At 42.9% G+C, this 18327-nt stretch overlaps 1 protein-coding gene across 1 annotated transcript in view; it reads right to left on the reverse strand.

Moving 5' to 3' along the window:
* Window positions 1-8226, reverse strand: part of TMEM178A (transmembrane protein 178A) — a 51061-nt gene extending 42835 nt beyond the window's left edge. Inside the window, exon 1 of the mRNA XM_046662378.1 lies at window positions 7639-8226. Within this exon, the coding sequence (XP_046518334.1) occupies window positions 7639-8038 (400 nt within the window). The 5' untranslated portion in view covers window positions 8039-8226. The remainder of the gene's footprint in view (window positions 1-7638) is intronic.
* Window positions 8227-18327: the final 10101 nt, after the last annotated feature.

An 18327-nucleotide genomic window follows, 5' to 3' on the forward strand; every position in this document is an offset into this window, starting at 1 on the left:
CTATCAAACAACTTGGAGAAACCAAAAGTGAACATATTATATCCTTTAGGTCCTTAGAGGAGAAATGAGTTGATTGATTTTTACCCATGAACAAAATATTAAAAAGCCTAAACACTGGGGGACATCCAGCAAGTTATAGAAAATAACTCAGTGTGTCCTCAGTAACTCAAGATAACAGAAACTGAAATATGGTTTGCACTGTTCCCCTTTTTTCACTTGCTAATGCCTTCCCTGATGGGTGTCCCCAGGACATTATTGTTTGGTCTGCAATCAGCTTATCTGGCTGAGTTACAAGAAAGATGGAGTGCAGCATGTAGTTGCCGTTACTCTGAAGCAAACAAAGGCTGTCAGCTTCATGACTGTCGATGCTGGCTCTCTCATGCTCCAAGAAGTTCACTTACATCCTTTTAGTTAAAACTGGCAATAAAACAGATTAATCACTGCAATCGCTTTTAACCATGGGGAAACACTATAAGAAAGCAAAAAAATAAACTCGCATAAATTTTACCAGGTTTTGGAAATAAAGTCCATTTGTTACTTACAAATGCCTTTATTTTGATAGAAATCTTGACAACTAGTGTGCAAAGCTTCAGACAATATCAATGATGTGGTTTTTTAAAAAAAATAGTAAATATAGAAAAAACAAACGTTTTAAAACTAAAGCAAATCTACGTGATTGAAATGATCTTATCTGAATTGTCCCAAACTATTGAGCTAATGTTTTACACCAAAGGAGACACGTTTGCTATTTGTGTTATTTGCCAACCCTCCAGTTTGGTTGTTTTCAACTTTTTCCTTCCATTTCACCAGCTGCTTTTGCAAGGGGGCGGGAAGTGAAGGGGATGACCAAATCTGATTATTTTTATTCTCTTAACCAGCAAATAATACAAGAAAATGGGTCCTAGATGTTTACACAATTGAGTATCAAAGGACAGTGGAATCTTCCTGAAAGATGTGGACACAGAAAGATGGGCTCAGGGAATAAGAGGAGAGCCAATCCGAGGTCATGGTTTGCTTGGCAGAGGTCACAGGTCAACAATCTGGGGTACACTGCACTGCAGGTGTATCACAGATGAAAGGAGAGTTCATTCTTGTTAACTGTTGGGAAAAACCCTGTGATCTGCCTAAATTCCTTCAGTGTTCCCCCTCCTCGCGGGCTCGCACTTAGCATTGACACCGGGAGTCTCAGTTACTCCCTCAACGGAATGTAACGCCCAGATGCTCCCCCAACAAAAGCTTATCTTCTACGGCGATCAAGAACGCTTGCAATTATGAGTAGTCTGCCTGATGGGGTTTGAGGGCTCTTTTTTGAGCTTTGAAGAAGAAAAATCAGTAGCTGAGGAAAAAATCACAGTGACTTGGGTATAATTGGATGTGAACTTTCCATGACATAGCAAAAACTCTTCTCTTTTTCCCTTCAAGGCCATTGTTAAATATTATCCATGAGACACGGTGGATACAAATGTCATTGATTCAAGCGATTTTGATCACAAGCCACTGAAAGCACCATCCACTTTTGTGCTTATAAATTACTTTTAAAAGACAAGTCCAGTGTGCAGATGGAAAGAACAGAAGCAAGTATCTTTCTCTGATAGCAGAGTGACAAATAAGAATTTAATTTTTGTTCAAGATAACCTTCAGGAGTCTTAGCGAGAGAACGTGTTGAAACACAGTTAGCACACTTGAGTATGTTCAGCCTCAGCATACTGTGGGCCAAAGCCACGAATCTAGTCCTTAAGAGATGTGTTGTGTGAGCTGGCAGTTGTTTAATCAAAAAGGGTTCGTTTAATACTGTGCCTAATGTCAGAAATGATACAGAAATTAAATGCATCTTCTTCTCTCCCCCGTGCAAGATGAATGTGTGCGATACAACAGTGCACTGGGAGACCCACCATAAATTTCAGCCATGATAGGAAAAATCATTCCTTCCTCTGCCCAGATAAGAAACTAGGCTCTGCTAATGAGCAGTGAGAGAAACAATCTTCAAAGTGGAGTATGTACACGCCAGGGGGTACACAAGCAATCCTTTGGAATGTGGGGTAAAAACAGTTGAACTTCTAATTATATCTCTTCATTACCACATCCCTTCTAAATTCGCTTTTGTCTGTGTTTTATGACGTATATGGTAGTACAGTTCATGCACATAATTTAAAAATGAATAAAAATAAATTATCTAGATTGATGCTCAAAACAATTTCAGAGACCACTTGGCTGGAGAAGTACAGAAAGAAAAAGGAAGTCTTAATGATATCCCCAGCACCCCCAAAACTGAGGAATCTCTTTACCAGCAGCATCTTCTGGTCCAAGAGAAGGTCTGAGAACAAGATGTGAACCCTAATGGGTCAGGGAGGAAAAACAGCGCTAGCTTCTCAGCTTGCCTAGATATATCTGCTCTTGGGAGATAATTATTCTAACACAAATGATACTTTGGTCTACAAACGAGCAGAAGAAAATCATCAATCTATTTCTGTGTCAGGTAGAACTTGGTGGGTCCTGTACAGACTATTAATTTCATGGAAAATAAGCAACAGGGGAAACAGATAAATCATTAGCAGAGTGAAGAGCAGTCCCAATGAATTCCTACCAATTTTCTTACTTTCTTTTTCTTGCAGAGAACAAAACGACAAAGTATTTATGTCCCACTGTCTTTGATATCTCTGTTTATCTCATTAGAGGAAAAATGCTTCTGAAACCACAAGGAGATGTTTTATTTCAAGTTTCAAGAATTCAATCCCAAATGATTTATACAAGTTAACATTATGCATACAGAGTTATAATCTTCGCATTTTTGAAATTCTATCATTTCTAATTTCATAAAAATGAAACACTACAACATTAATTTCCCTTTGTTTATTGCAGGCACTATATAATATTAGAATCTGATTTATGTAAACAAGGTACATATATTTGAAAAGTAATGTTAATTGCTTTTAATGAAAAATTTTAATTACAAACATTTTTAAATTAAAGTTAAAGCTAGTAAGAACTGTTGGAACTTTTAATGTGATTTCAATGACTAATTCCTATTCAAAATTAATTTCTCCAAAGTTCTACATAATGTATTCACAAGTCTCATCAATGTTTATTTATTAAAATCAGTGTTTTCAGGAACTGAAAAAAGCATTATATGTTTCCAACTGAGTCTCCCTCCATCTGTCCTCCTCTTTTACTGTTCATCCAGGAGTTTAAACATAAGAATTGCACTTGGAACAGAGTGGCCGGGTGACCCCTAAAGAATACAGCACTCCATCACCGCTCTGTATTTTCTGTCACTTACTAGCAGTGCTACGGCCTTCCCATAACCTACGATGAGTAGGTACTGTATAACCTACTAGAAAATAAGCCCACTACTTGGAATAAACTCTATGAAGGCAGGCATTTTTATCCATTTTGTTCACCCTATATCTTCTACACCCAGAACACTATCTGTCACTCAATATATATTTGTTGAGCAAATAACCGGATGGATGAATGAATGAATGAATGAATGAAGCTCATTTCCTAGGCTCTTTATATAATCCATGCCACACCCACCTGCCTTACTGCCTTTCTGTGATTTTTTACATATAAAGGCTTCTTTCAAACAGTCAAATTTCCAGTGGCACAGGGCGTGGCCTGAGGCCCTACCCTTTAAATCCATGCTCTCAAGTTCCTACCACAAGGCTCCCTCAACTATTCTAGCCCTGTTATTGCTGGGTGGAAGACAACTTCATTTGTATACTTAGCAGAGACAGTCCTTACTTTGACCAGCAAAGCTTCCTTAGTATCAAAAGTTAGCTACAAGGGGCTGGCTCAGTGGTGTAGTGATTAAGTTTGCAAGCTCTGCTTCAGCAGCCTGGGGTTCACGGGTTTGGATCCTGGGTACGGACTTACACACCACTCATCAAGCCATATTATGGTGGCATCCCACACACAACATGGAGGAAGACTGGCATAGATGTTAGCTTGGGGCCAATCTTCCTCATCCAAAAAAAAAAAAAACAGAAAGTAAGCTGAAAAAGGGGCATACAATGGAAGAATAATTTAGAGTCAACTGACCAACTCAAACACAAAAGAACCCCTTCAGGTGTAGATGAAATCTTCCTAATGTTACCTTGCACATAACAGGCTTTCAATGGGTATTTGTGGCATTGGATCGTAAACCACGGAAATAGAGTGTGAACCTACTATCTCTAAAGCATTTGTAAGTTCCCATGTTATCCCAGCAGGCAAGCTAGTGAAACGTGGATTGGTCAATATAGCGGCCAAGAGAACTTGCTGCTGGAGAAACAACTGTATTCATACTATATTGGTGAGTGGCCCTTTGTCAGCCTGGTAGAGTAGCATAGAGTTCTAGTCTTGGTTCTTAATCGGTTTATCAACAACTTTACCTCCATCCTTATTGAAGGTCCTGGTTGGAGGTCCAATTTAGACCTTCTAGGGTCACTTTGGGCTAGAAGTGAACTAGAATCATAATGAAACGGTGACAATCAGAACGTGATGATTTTGCCAGATACCTGTCCCCTTGAGACCAATGCTTTTCTGAGTCATGTGACTTCTCTTAAGTAGATTAACAAGACAGCATCTATACATTTCATTTCTAAACCGATCTCTGTCCACATTGTATGTTTCTATTCCCTCGACATCTCACAGAAATACTTGCCTGGCCTCCAGTAACAGGAAATGCAAACAATTCCAACTGGAAAAATGTTTTCCATATTACCAACTCTACATTTTCCTCTCTGCAACTTTCACCCACCACCTAGCTTTGCCCTCCAAGCCCACATGAAGAAAGGCTGACCTCTTTTTCTCTCAAAAGCTCAACGGATATGCCAGGTAGTTCTTGTGGCCCCATCCTACCCCTCCTCATGCTCCCATCTGAATCTACTCTTCTTCATTTCCTATCACTAAAATTCCTAAATGTTAGGACTCAGAAACAAGGTAATTCAGAGAAGAAAGTAAGACTGCCACTTGGGACCCTAGCTATCCAAATTTTTATATAAGATGTGATGTCAATTTCTATGGCTCATTTAAGAAATTCGTGCCACAGCCACTAATGCCAGATGCCAACACAGAGGTAATAATGTTTACCTAATATGGGTGCCAAAATCATCTGTTTGAGAAAGGAAAATGTTGGTGACATTTTCCTTTCTCAAATTATTCATAGAATCAAAGAATTTTAAATCTGTTCATTTCACAGATGATGAAACTGAGATCCAGAAGGGCTATGTAACTAGTCCAAGGGAAGTTAGTAGCAATGGTGAAAGTGCTTGAGGCATTTTTGGCCATCTCCCAAACAACAAATTATGATCCTATAATGTACAGACGTCTGTCATTTTTTCCACGCTCCACGTCTTAATAATGTCAGCTCATTAACTTCCCAAGAAGCTAAATTTACATTGTTATTATTATAACAATGGCAGATTTTAGAACTAGAAAATTCCCTAAAGAATAGTCAGCCTTCCCACTACTATACACAAGAAAACCGAACACCAAGGAGGCCTGGACACTTGTCTGGGAATACACTGCAATTTGGCGGCAGGGCCAGCAATGGAGCCCACGTCTTCTGATTACTATCTAGAACTCTTTAGTGTTCTGCACAAAGGAATAGCTAAACACCACCCATATTACAAATCTAAGATTATTTTAATCTCAACATGCATTCACAACTAGAAAAATATAATTCTTTTAAGTAGTATACAAGTTCTGTCCCCTGGAAGTACTGGGCTGGACGGCCATTTGTCAGAGAGGTTGCAGGAGGGAGTTTGAACAATGGGTGGGAGGTTGGATTCAATGATGTCCCTTTCCACCTCTAAAATTATTCAATTCCAGACTGCCCAGGAGCTGTGCACCTCAACAAGCCAGGGCCCTTGCAGAGGTGGGGGAATGTGCAGTGTCCTGTGGGGGTCCCTCTCCTGCTGTTGGGTTGGACTCTGCCCTGGTGTTGCAGGTATTACTCTCTATCCAATTTACATGCAATCACATACTCTAGGCACAGAAAGAGTGTAAGGAAATGCAGCTCCATCATTTTCAAAGACAGACTACACTGCTTAGCTTTCAAAATTGCCTTGCCTAAATGAGCATTCCGTAACTGAGCCTCCAAATTCAGCTTTTACAGTTTGTTCATGTACTATGCTACTATCAGAATTAATTATGCAGCATCTTCATGAGGAGAAATGAGATTTGGATGCGAGTTAAGAGAGGAAAGAAAAAGGTGTGCTTCCCAAAGGAAGGTTTCCTGTATCTGCTTCCCCCAAAAGCGCTGGAGTCATTCCAGGCACAGACAGACCTCAGATGGCAGTCCCCAGCTGAGCTAGCCACGGGAAGGAGGAAGTTGACACGTTTGAGAAATGAAGAATATGCCAACTAACACGACTCTGAAGGCCAAACCGTTCCTAACCCCCTCCTTTCTATGCAATTCCATTCCAAACTGACACGAGTCTGTTCATGTGCTTTCCTGAATGGCTACTAAATATTAAAATGTACTGATTTTAGACTTTGTCTTTTTTTTTGCAATAATGAGTCCAAGGGAAAGAAGATTTATTTTTTCATCTCAGAAAAAAGAATTTTTATTAGGGTCAAGCTCTTAAAGTTGGAAAGAATCTTCACCAATAGTATTGTCACACCGAGTATTTTTACATGAATGAGATTACAAAAAAGAAATCCTGAAACTATCTGATTACATGCGTGGAAGCCAGGTGTTGCATAGATTTTAGAATAGCAAATCGATGCGCTACAACTCAGTGCCAAACAACAAAACAACAAAAACAACCTTAAAGGCATTTCAGACATGAGAGTGATTTTGCAGAGACTCCATGCTCAAATCCAGAAAGCTCCACTTGAAAGGGGTGATGCAGCTTCTCTCCTCCCTCACCCCGGTGTGCCTAGACACTGGAGACGGGGTGCCCACTCATCAGGCAGGGGGAAAGGAAGCAGATGTTTTATCTGCCTCCAGCTGCCTCCACCAAAGACTTAACGGTCTCTGAGGTCTAATCCACAGGAACCCTGCACTTCGGGGGTTTGGAGAAAGGTTCCTCGGGCCTCCTTAGCTCCCGATTAGCCTGCCAGGCTAGGATGACCACATCAGTGTAATGCTACCGACATTAACACAATACAAGAAAAAAATCCTTTCCCCCTCTTCTGAGGTTTGCATCACTTTTCTTCCAAAGGTATTTCTAAAAGGAAAGCACAACTTGAGGGAAGGAGCCCGACCGGGAAAGGTCAGCTCTTTTTGACTGTTGCCCTCGTGGGGAGCGTGCACACATGCACTCCAAATCTGGCAGGTGTACAAAGATAGCAAAGGACGAGAGGAGAGTAAAAGACGACGAGAAAAGGAGGAGACAGAGGCGAGGGGGGCTAAAGCACAGACTCGAAGGAAGGGGGAAAGGGAAGAGCAGGATGAGGAGCAAAGAAGAGAGTCATGGAAAGAAAGAAGACAGTCACGGAAAGAAAGAAGAGCGAGAGAGAAGGGAAGGACGGGAAGAAGAAAGGCAGAGGGGTCAGGAACGGAGGCGGAGGGGAAGGATGAAAGCATGTGCGGGGGAGCGGAGCGCGGGGACGCGGCGGGGAGGTGGACGCGGGGACCGGCGCGCCCCGGGGGAGCCGCGGGCTGCGCTCCCCGCGCGGGCTCCCGGGACGCAGGGCGCGCCCGCCGCTCACCTTTCAGGATGAGGGTGTCGATGTCCCGGTCGATGCCCAGGAAGTAGCACTTCCTCCAGAGGCCCGAGTAGGTGGCGAAGAGCGGCCGGCCGCACTCGGCGTCCAGCCCGCCGAGCCCCAGCAGCGAGCGCCAGGACTCGGGGTCTGCGCGCCCGGGGCCGCCCGGGAGCAGGCGGCGCCCCAGCGGGGGCGAGTCCCGCAGCGGCAGGTGCGACAGCGGCATCAGGCGGTTCTTCTGGTCCGGGGGGTCGGCGCCGGCGCGGCTGCGCTCACAGCTCTCCTTGTGGCGCCGGGGGTCGGTCTCGTACCAGTGGTCGGTGAAGATGGCCGTGACGAGCAGCCCCAGGGAGCAGAGGCTGAGGCCGAGGCTGAGCGCCGTGACGAGCGCCCGCGGCTCCATGGCTCCCGCCCCGCCGCAGCCGCCGGTGGGCTCGCGCGCGCCGCCAGACACAATGCACTTGGCCTCGGCTCTCCGCGCTCCCTCCCGCGCTCGCCCACCTGCCCCCCACCTCCCTCCCGCGGCCTCCCCGCCCTCGGCTCCCGGCCCGCTCGCTCGCTCTCCCCCGCCTGAGCTCTCCTTCCTACTGCCCTCGCCCCCTCCCCGGCCCGCAGCCCCCGCGCCCGCCCCCGCGCCCGCCCCCGCGCCTCCCGCACTTTCTTGCCCTCCTCCTCCTCCTCTCCAGCCCCCTCGCCGCTCTCTGCGCCCCCCACCCGCTCGCTCCCCTCGCAGCCTCCCCACCTCCCGACCCAGCCGTCCGCCCTTCTCTCCGGCGATCCCCTTTCCCTTTTTAATCCCTCCTAGCCGCCCTCACTTCTCTCTTATCCTCCTCTCTCCCCTTAACCCTGTCCCTACTTTCCCCTTACTTTTCTTCAACTCTTCCTCTCTCTCTTTCCCCACGCATTTTGTCCTCTGTTTCCCGGCTCCGTGTCCCTTTATATCCCTGGATTTGATGCTTCCCTCCACCTACCCCTGAGCACACCGCCTCCCATCCTCTCCCCTCCAACGACCTTAAAAGACATCCACAATCATCAGACTCAGTCTTGTCACTTGTCCAAGTTGATTTTGATCAGTGTCCCGTTTTGTACCCAGAAGCAAATCCCATCCAGGTCGGGCTGCGCAGTAATATTTAACTCTTCGGAATCTTGATCTGGAGCTGAAGACCCTTTCTCGCGCCGCCTGAAGGATGCAGTCTCTTAGACTCCCTGGCAGCTCTCTGTCGTCGCTTTCCTTCCCGCTCTCTTGCCCATTGCAACCTCTAAGCGTTCTGTCTGCTCTAGCCCCTCTTCTGAAAGAAAAGACGCAGAGTGTCACTGATGGACCCACGGCCAGAGATTTTCTCCTACTTCACTTCAGCCTGCTGGGACATGGACTTCTTTTTCGTTGGCCACCTCCGTCTCCCGCCAGAGTGACGACCTTCTGGAATTTCTAGAAGAGCAGAGGATCAATAAACCCTTGCAATGGCACCTGCTCTGTAAGGTGATTATTGCCTTTGAATAAAGGAAACCCCCAGTAATAAATCAGAGTAATGATTTTCTCCTGTGCAAGTTTCCTGCATGGGCTGGGAGAGTCAACGACAAAGCAACGCTCCACGACAAAGTCAACATCTCACCTCCCTCTGTTCTTCCAGGGCACTCAGCACTCGTGGCGGTTAGTTCTGAGAATGGTGGGCAGATTCACATTTTCTAAAATGAGAGAATGTTAGGACCCAAGGTACTGAAAGAGTTAACTGCTTGTGTTGTAGAGTCTTACAACAGAGGTGCAGTACCCTTGTGCCACTTAATGCCCTTGGGGCCATGTCAGAGACAGAAAACCATGCTGCCTGAGCCCAGGGATGCCAATTCTTGTGTTCTTATGCTATGAAATTTTAATGATCAAGAGATTATGAGGCATTCATTAGATACTAGATGTCATTACTCCACGATTTAATGGGACTTATTAATTAGTGCCCCACATCAATTGGTATTAAGGTGATTTATGTATTTCCTCTAAAATGACATCTGTAAGGGTTGGATAAGAATCTTGCCGGGATTTATTTTCGTTGCTGTTTGTGCTCAGCATCCTCAGAGGGTACATTTCCGATGGAGACTGTTCCGATGAGCCGTTCAGGTCACGGATAGATCACTTAAGCAAACCTGTCAGTCATATCAGACCCGGTGCCCATTTCTGCTGACCTGACAAGGTGAATTACTGCTTGGATTTTCTCATAGCTTGAGCAAGATCTATGGCGAGCTCTAGTCTAATTAAGGAAGACAAAGAATTATAATTTTAGCGGTCCTTTCACCTATAAGCCTTCCTTAACAGGAAACACTAAGCTCATCAAAGGAATCTTATCTGGATTTATACAAAAATGATGAGACTTAGAAGCTTTCCTTTATTTATATTCTAAAATACATGTAAAATCCTAGATCTTTGTGGGTACACAGAGAGAATATCTTTAACTGTAAGCCCACAGTTGACAACTGAAATTTACTCAAGTTGTCATGTGTCCTTTTATTTTAAAAAGTGCCTCTTGAGATAAAGTGAGATTACAAACCTCTCAAGTCCCAAGGGTGGTCAAACCCTCAGCAAGTCCTCACTCTCTTTTCAAACAGTGACATTCAACAAGAAATAAATATTCCGCCGCATTTCAGAGTCACCTGATTATCTTCACACGAGAACCCCATCCCCAACTGGAGTAGACAGAAGGACACTTCTTTTTTAGGCACTTCTGTTTAACTTAAAAGAACATAATGTTCTGGCTCATTTTCCTAGCCAAGAACTCTTTGATTAGACCCTTCTTAGAAAATAGCATTATCCTTGAAGTTCATTTATGTCTATGTTTAAGACCAGTCGCAGCATATAATCCAAAGGTTACTATATGATGGATTACCCTTGACAGTATTTCATAAAAAATGTCACACATTACAAATATGGGCCAGCAGCATGTAATGACAGTGCTGCCTCTGCTGGTGCAGCGTTAACGGGATCAGCGGGGATGTGACATATGATGTGTATGCAGGCTTTGCCACCGCCACTGCACACTGCTCCATCCATGTTCTGAAAATTTCTCTTTTGGATATTTCCAACAATGAAATATCACCCACTAATCCTCACTCTGTTAGGGGAGTGGGAAATACCAAAAGGAGTAAATGGTTCCCATGTTCAAGATGCTCCCAGTCTAGTGGCAAGAGACAGCCACGTAGACGGTTCTCCATGCTCAAGCAGAAACAAGAATAAAGTGTTGTGAGAAGATGGACAAGAAAAGACTTAACTGCCTGGGGGAGTCAGGCAGGCCACTTAGAGTCAGCAACTTTTGAGTTAGTTCTCAAAGGATGGCTTAAACTTTACCAAGAGGATTAGATCAGAGATATTGGCGTTCCAGTCAGAACATAACTCTTTGATTTATATGTCTACTTCACAAATTCGGAGGCTTCAATATTTGGGGCCACCATAAAATAAGAATTTTTTTTCTACATTTTCAAATCCTGAAGTTGACATGTTCTAATGCCTGACTACAAGCTAAATACTTGTGGATGAGTAGAAGCAGGAGTCTAAGCCAGAACACAGTCAATGGATGAAGGCATTGAGCCTGGCAGGCAGTCAACGTGATGCGAGATCAAATATCCAACCAGAAAATGCGGCATGTCCCAGCTGTGGCTGTGCTGTGACCTCAGCGTTTTCAAATTTGGCTCGCTCTACACTTGTCTTAAATTTCTCTTTGCCATCTCCAGATCTGATATTCCCAGTGCATCCCTTGAAGAAAAACAATGGCCTAAAATGACACAGATTAAGCCAGAGAATTTCCACCTGGTTGTCTTTACTGTATTATTTTTCCTCTCTTTTTTGGGGGGGGAGGAGGAAGAAGACTCACCCTGAGCTAACACCCGTTGCTAATCCTCTTCTTTTTTTGCTTGAGGAAGATTGGCCCTGAGCTAACATCTGTGCCAGTCTTCTTCTACTTCGTCTTCCTCTACTTTGTATGTGGGATGCCTCCACAGCATGGCTGATGAGTGGAGTAGGCCTGCACCCGGGACCCAAACCCATGAACCCCGGATGCCGAAGCAGAACGAGTGGAACTTAAACCACTTGGCCACCAAGCCAGCCCCAAGTCTGACTGTATTACTGAACTCAACATGTCCAAAAGTAAACTCTTATATTTCCCTATGGTCCAGCTTCCCCTCCCCACTTCTTTCTCTCTGGTGGTAAGTCATTCAAGTCACTAAAACTCAATATTTTAGAATTATCTATCACACTCACAGAGTCATAGAAATTTTCCCTTTAAACTGTTTTTTACAGCTGATCGTTCCTCTATATTTTACCACTTCCTATCACTATGCCTCTGTCACCTCACCTGGACTATTAATACATCTTTCTCCTTGGCCCCATGATTCCAGGAGCAACCCTGCCTCGGTTATTCAGGATACTGTTGCCAAATGCACCGTCCTCAAATGTTACTTTGATTATGTCATCCTTCAGTTTCCAACTCTCCTTTCTAGGTTGGAGAGAATTATCCGCTATGTTACTCTAGAGTCCTTCTTTGTTACCATCAGTATTCCCACAGCATTTAAACCTCCCAGCTGATGTGTTGGCCATGTTTAAAGATTTAGGAAACAAAATACTTTTGCCTTCTCCAAACACACTTACCACACCATCTAGGTGCTTTATGACATTCATTGTATTTCTCTTTATAGTCAGGAAGTTCTTAAATAAATATTTCCTTATAAAAAAGTCTGTGCACACATACACACACACATACACAAAGATCTCTAATTATCACAGAGCTGTGGCAGTGATGTATTGACATACCTATGCTAAGCTAACCATTGCCACCCATGAATATTCTAAAAGGCTTTCACCTTTTTGCGCCAGTGCTGAGACCAAAAGCAATATCCCTCCTCATTTCCAACATTTGGATTCCGCAGACTTTAGACTACGCAATTTAACCAAAACCATGCACTGGCTTTCATAAAGAGAGGGGATTTTTTTTCTTGGTAATATCAGATCCTTTTTTTAGCATTTAATGTGAAGATGTAGTCAATGATGTTGTTGATCTCCGATATGTCATTTCTGAAAATAATTGAGGTATCTTATGTTAAGGTCATCATTCTAAATTGTTTTCCTGAAACAATTTTATTTTAATTCAACAACATATATTGAGCACCTCCAAAGTAAGTTATTACGCTAGTTCCTACTGGATTATGAAAAGATGGGAAAAAAAAAATGGCCTGTGCTCTCAGAGAGCTCCAGGTTAGTGGAGGAGGGAGATAGAAATGCAAGAGGCTACAAAGAGAGGTGGCCTGGGATGAGGGCTATCACAGAAGCTCAAATAAAATGCAACAGGAAAACCTAGTACAGAGAGATTAGTTTCCACTGGAAAGAATATGAGTAAGCAAAGTAGAAGAGATGCTAATTCAGTTAGGCTTTGGAAGAAAAGGGATATTTTCTGTATGTGTGTCAACTTAGTCCAGGGCAAAGCCAAAAGTAAATTTTAGAAGTAGCGCCTACCACAGTGCTCTTCTCTACCCCACGCATGTGGTAAGTCATCTTGGCAGTGCCATTTTGTCACTAACTAGAAGCCTGGAACCATAAAATACCACAAAACCCCTGAAATAGATGGTGCCTGATAAGTTTCTCATTTCACTGACACACCACAGAATGTCACCATTCTTTTTCACATTCCTGGATTAAGCTGTTTCCTTTTTGGAGCCTTTAAGCACATATGGTGGAAAAAAAAAAACACGTTCAAAGAACCCCATAACCATGTTAAGTCCCACTCAGGGTGTGATGTTTCAGCAGATGGCAGCTCGTTAATTGCCATACCTAACTGTGTCCCCCACCTCGTCTGTGTGCACAGATACTGGGTTTTGAAGTTGGGGTCTCCGTTAGCTCCTTCAGGCCATGTTTGACAACCAAAGCAGAGTCATCCAGTCTCTCCGATTCACAGCAGCCTGCAATGCTGCCCGTGGGAACAAAAGCCAGTGTTTCCAGGTGTGCCCCCTTTTTCTTACCTTTGGACCTCCTCTCTCACTTGTGTCCTCTCCAAGGGTCAGGATCTGGGGACCACACCTGGGTGCTGGGGTCAGACCACTGTGAATTCTAGACCCACTGCTTCCCACCTGCCCACCCTTAGCCAGTTAATTGACCTCTCCAAATGACCTAAGTTCTGAAAAACAGTGATATCATCTACTCCCAGGATTAATGATTCATGATTACCACATGCTGAATATGGTAATTCCACTCTCATCCCCACTCCCTTCTCCTCCCTACTCCATCCACGTAAAAAATATAAACATGCTTCCGAAAACCCATAGCCTAATTCTATTAAGTGCATATAATTTAAATATCATAAATACAAATGGCTAAGTTATTAATGACATGATTTTTGTTCATATTACTTATTATTTATATTATTCAAGGAGGAGTGGCAATCTACTATTCTTATTTGTTCAATTAACATTTATTGAGCTCCCATGGGCCAGGGAGAGAGCATTCCAGGCAGAGGGAAGAGCCAACGCAAAAGTCCTGTGGCATGAAAGAGCTTTGTATCACTAGAGAAGTGAATGAGGCAGCAAGTGGTACCAGATTCAGTTTCAGAGTTAGTCAATGGCCAGATCATACATGGTCTTGAAGGCTGTCCTACAGAGTTTGGACTTCAGTCACAAGAAAATCTTTGAAGAGTTTTAAGCAGAGGAGGGCCTGGAGTTGATTCATGTTTGAAATATCGCTCAGATGACTATGTGAAAAATGAATTGGGGCTGGAGGTGGTAAGTGTGAAAGCAGGGAAACCAGTCAAGAGGCTATTGCAATAGTCCGGACGAAGGATATTAGTAGTTTAGACAAAAGAGACATCAGTGGAAATAGAAGTGGAGAGACATTGAAGTCACAAAATTACCGTGAGTACAGATGAGGGAAAGGAGAAATCAAGAAGCATGCCTATATTTCTGGTTTGAGTGTTCGATTGGTGGTATCATGTACTGAGATGGAGTACATTCTTGGGGGAGAAGCAAAAACTCTGTTTTGGACTTGTTAAGTTTGAGATGCCATTTAGAAATCCCAGTTGGATGTATGAAACTGAGAGTAAGGGAAGCAGTCTGGAATGAAGATTTGCATTTTAGAGATGTCAGCATGTAGGTGTGACATGTACGTTGATCTTTAAATTCACGAGACTAGATGAGATTGCTTAGGAAAAAGTGTAGCTGGAAAAACTAAGAGGTTCAGGTCAATGCAGGCTGTGAGGCACTCGAGCACGCAAAGCTCCACTGGAGGACCCGGTGCCACAAAGGAGACTATGGAAGGAAAGCAGGAGGGAAATGAAGAAAATGCGTGTCCGCAAAGTCAAGACAAGGGAGTCTAATAATATGCTATGATGACATGGTGACAGGACAATATAGAGTCTGAGATGTGGAGTCAGAGAGACTTGAGTTCAAATTCTAGTGTGATTTTTTTGTGAGAAAGAGGGATTTACTTAATCTCTCCAAGCCTCTGTTTTCTCATCTGTGAAATGGGGATCAGAGTAATAATATCCTTAGGGTTGCTATGAGAATCGAACACATAGTGAATATGAAGCAGTTAGCAACATGGTGAATGTGAAAGGTGACGTTTAGTAAGCGCTCCATATATATATGGCAGCTGTTGTATTGTTGTTATTTATCATCTCCAACAATGATATTCGGTGACTGTTCACATTTGTAGGCCATGATCCTAGATGTAGTACAGAACGTTGCTCTCCCAAGGATTGTGTCCTAATGAAAAGCACAGAGGCATACCATAGGCTCCTAAAAACGTAAATCATCTCCAGTATGGGTAGACTGATGGGCATTCAAAAGTGCAAGACAACAGTATGCTCTTTCAATAGGCTATTCAGTTATGAGCCCATAAAAGGGGTTAATTGCTGTTTTGTGAATAGCCGAAATAAGCTGCCAGAGTACAATCAGGTATCTCCATTTCTCCAGGTCTTTAAGTGGACTAGATAGAAAGACCTCTGTAGAAGATGAATACCCATAGCTACTGCATTTTATGGGTACAATTCATGTTAGGGGAAGATAGGGAGTGCCTGGACCTTGCTCTCCCCATGCAGGGGGCTGGGAAAGCCCCGAGCGGACAAGCGGATATTGAGCCAGGTGTGGACGGTGTCTGGATGAGAAGAGGAAAAGAGATAGCATCGAATAGCTATTCGAAATAATAAACAAATACATAAAGTTGCAGCATACAAAATCAATGTACAAAAATCAGTTACATTTCTATACACCAATAACGAACTTGCTGAAAGAGAAATCAAGAACAGAATCCCAATTACAGTTGCAACAAAAAGAACAGAATACCTAGGAATAAATTTAACCAAGGAGGTGAAATACCTACACTCTGAAAACTATAGGACATTATTGAAAGACACCAAAGAAGAGACAAGGAAATGGAAGGATATTCCTTGCTCATGGATAGGAAGAATAAACATAGCTAAAATGTCCATATTACCTAAAGCAATCTACAGATTTAATGCAATCCCAATTAGAATCTCAATGATATTCTTCACAGAAATAGAGAAAAGAATCTTAAAATTTATATGGAACAACAAAAGACCCCAAATAGCCAAAGCAATCCCAAGAAAAAAGAACAAAGTTGGAGGTATGACACTCTGTGAATTCAAAATATACTACAAAGCTATAGTAATCAAAACGGCATGGTACTGGCAGATAAACAGACACACAGATCAATGGAACAGAATTGAGAGCCCAGAAATAAAACTATACATCTATGGACAGCTAATCTTCGACACAGGAGCCAAGAACATACAATGGAGAAAGTCTCTTCAATAAATTGCTTTGGGAAACTGGACAGCTATGTGCAAAAGAAGGAAAGTAGACCATTATCTTACACCATACACAAAAATTAACTCAAAATGGATGAAAGACTTGAATGTAAGACCTGAAACCATAAAGCTCCCGGAAGAAAACATAGGTAGTACACTCTTTGACATCGATCTCAGCAGTATCTTTTTGAATACCGTGTCTACTCAGGCAAGGAAAACAAAAGAAAAACTAAACAAATGGGAAAACATCAGACTAAAAAGCTTCTGCACAGCAAAGGAAACCACCAACAAAACAAAAAGACAACTCACCAGCTGGGGAAAAAATTTGCAAATCATATGTCCTACAAGGGGTTAATTTCCAAAATACATAATGAACTCGTATAACTCAACAACAAAAAAATGAACAACCCAATGAAAAAATGGGCAGAGGATATGAACGTACATTTTTCCAAAGAAGATACACAGATGGCCAAAAGGCACGTGAAAAGATATTCAACATCACTAATTATTAGGGAAATTCAAATCAAAACTACAATGAGATATCACCTCACACCCATCAGAATGGCTATAATTAACTAGACAAGAAATAACAAAGGTTAGAGAGGATGTGAAGAAAAGGGAACCCTCATACACTGCTGGTGGGAATACAAACTGGTGCAGCCACTATGGCAAACAGTATGGAGAGTTCTCAAAAAATTAAAAATAGAAATACCATATGAGCTAGCTATTCTACTACTGGAAATTTATCCAAAGCACGTGAAATCAACACTTCAAAAAGATATATGCACCCCTATGTCCACTGCAGCATTATTCACAATAGCCAAGACGTGGAAGCAACCCAAGCGCCCATCAATGGATGAATGGACAAAGAAGATGTGGTACATATATGCAATGGAATGCTACACAGCCATAAAAAAATACAAAATCATGCCATTTGCAACAACATGGATGGACCTTGAGGGTATACTGCTAAGCGAAGTAAGTCAGATAGAGAAAGACAAATACTATATGATTTCATTCATATGTGGAAGTTAAACAAACACATAGATAAGGAGAACAGATTGGTGGTTACCAGAGGGAAAGGGGTTAGGGGGAGAGCAAAAGGAGTAAAGGGGCACATATATATTGTGATGGATAAAAACTAGACTATTAGGTCCGGCCCTGTGGCTGAATGGTTAAGGTTCTGCGCATGCTGCACTTCAGCGGCCCGGGTTTGTGGGTTTGGATCCTGGGCACAGACCTACTCAACTCATCAGCCGTGTTGTGGAGGCATCCTACATGCAAAGTGGAGGAGGAATGGCACAGATGTTGGCTCACAGCTAATCTTCCTCAAGCAAAAAAAGGGGAAGATTGGCAGTGGATGTTAGCTCAGGGCAAATCTTCCTCACCAAAAAAATCCACAAAAAACTAGGCTTATTAGTGATGAACATGATGCAGTCTACACAGAAACTGAAATATAATAATGTATACCTGAAATTTACACAATATTATAAGCCAATATGATCTCAATAAAATAATTTATATATGAAAAAAGAGACAGACTCTTTCTAAGAAAGGCAGGAAGAAAATGGCAAAGACTCAGGAAGGATCTAAGACTTAGCCAAGATGCAGCTGCTAGAAGCCAGAAGGCAGATCTCCACGAATGATGAGAAATCCAAACTTAGCCCACATGAACTAGGTCAACATTCCAGATTCGCATTTCCAAGACCAGGAGACAAATATTGAGTCATATGCCTGAAGATGATGAATTCAACTCAGGTCCATAGGCATTTGCCTCGACTTCAGAGAGTAAGGTCAGCACCCTGGACAACTCTGTTTTTATCTTCAATTCTTGATTTGGATAAAACTCTTGAAAAATTATTTGAGTCCAGGTGATCCTTAGCCGGTACATGAATAGCTCTTA

This window comes from Equus quagga, chromosome 5, assembly GCF_021613505.1.
Source record: "Equus quagga isolate Etosha38 chromosome 5, UCLA_HA_Equagga_1.0, whole genome shotgun sequence".
In the NCBI taxonomy this organism is placed as follows: Eukaryota; Metazoa; Chordata; class Mammalia; order Perissodactyla; family Equidae; genus Equus; species Equus quagga.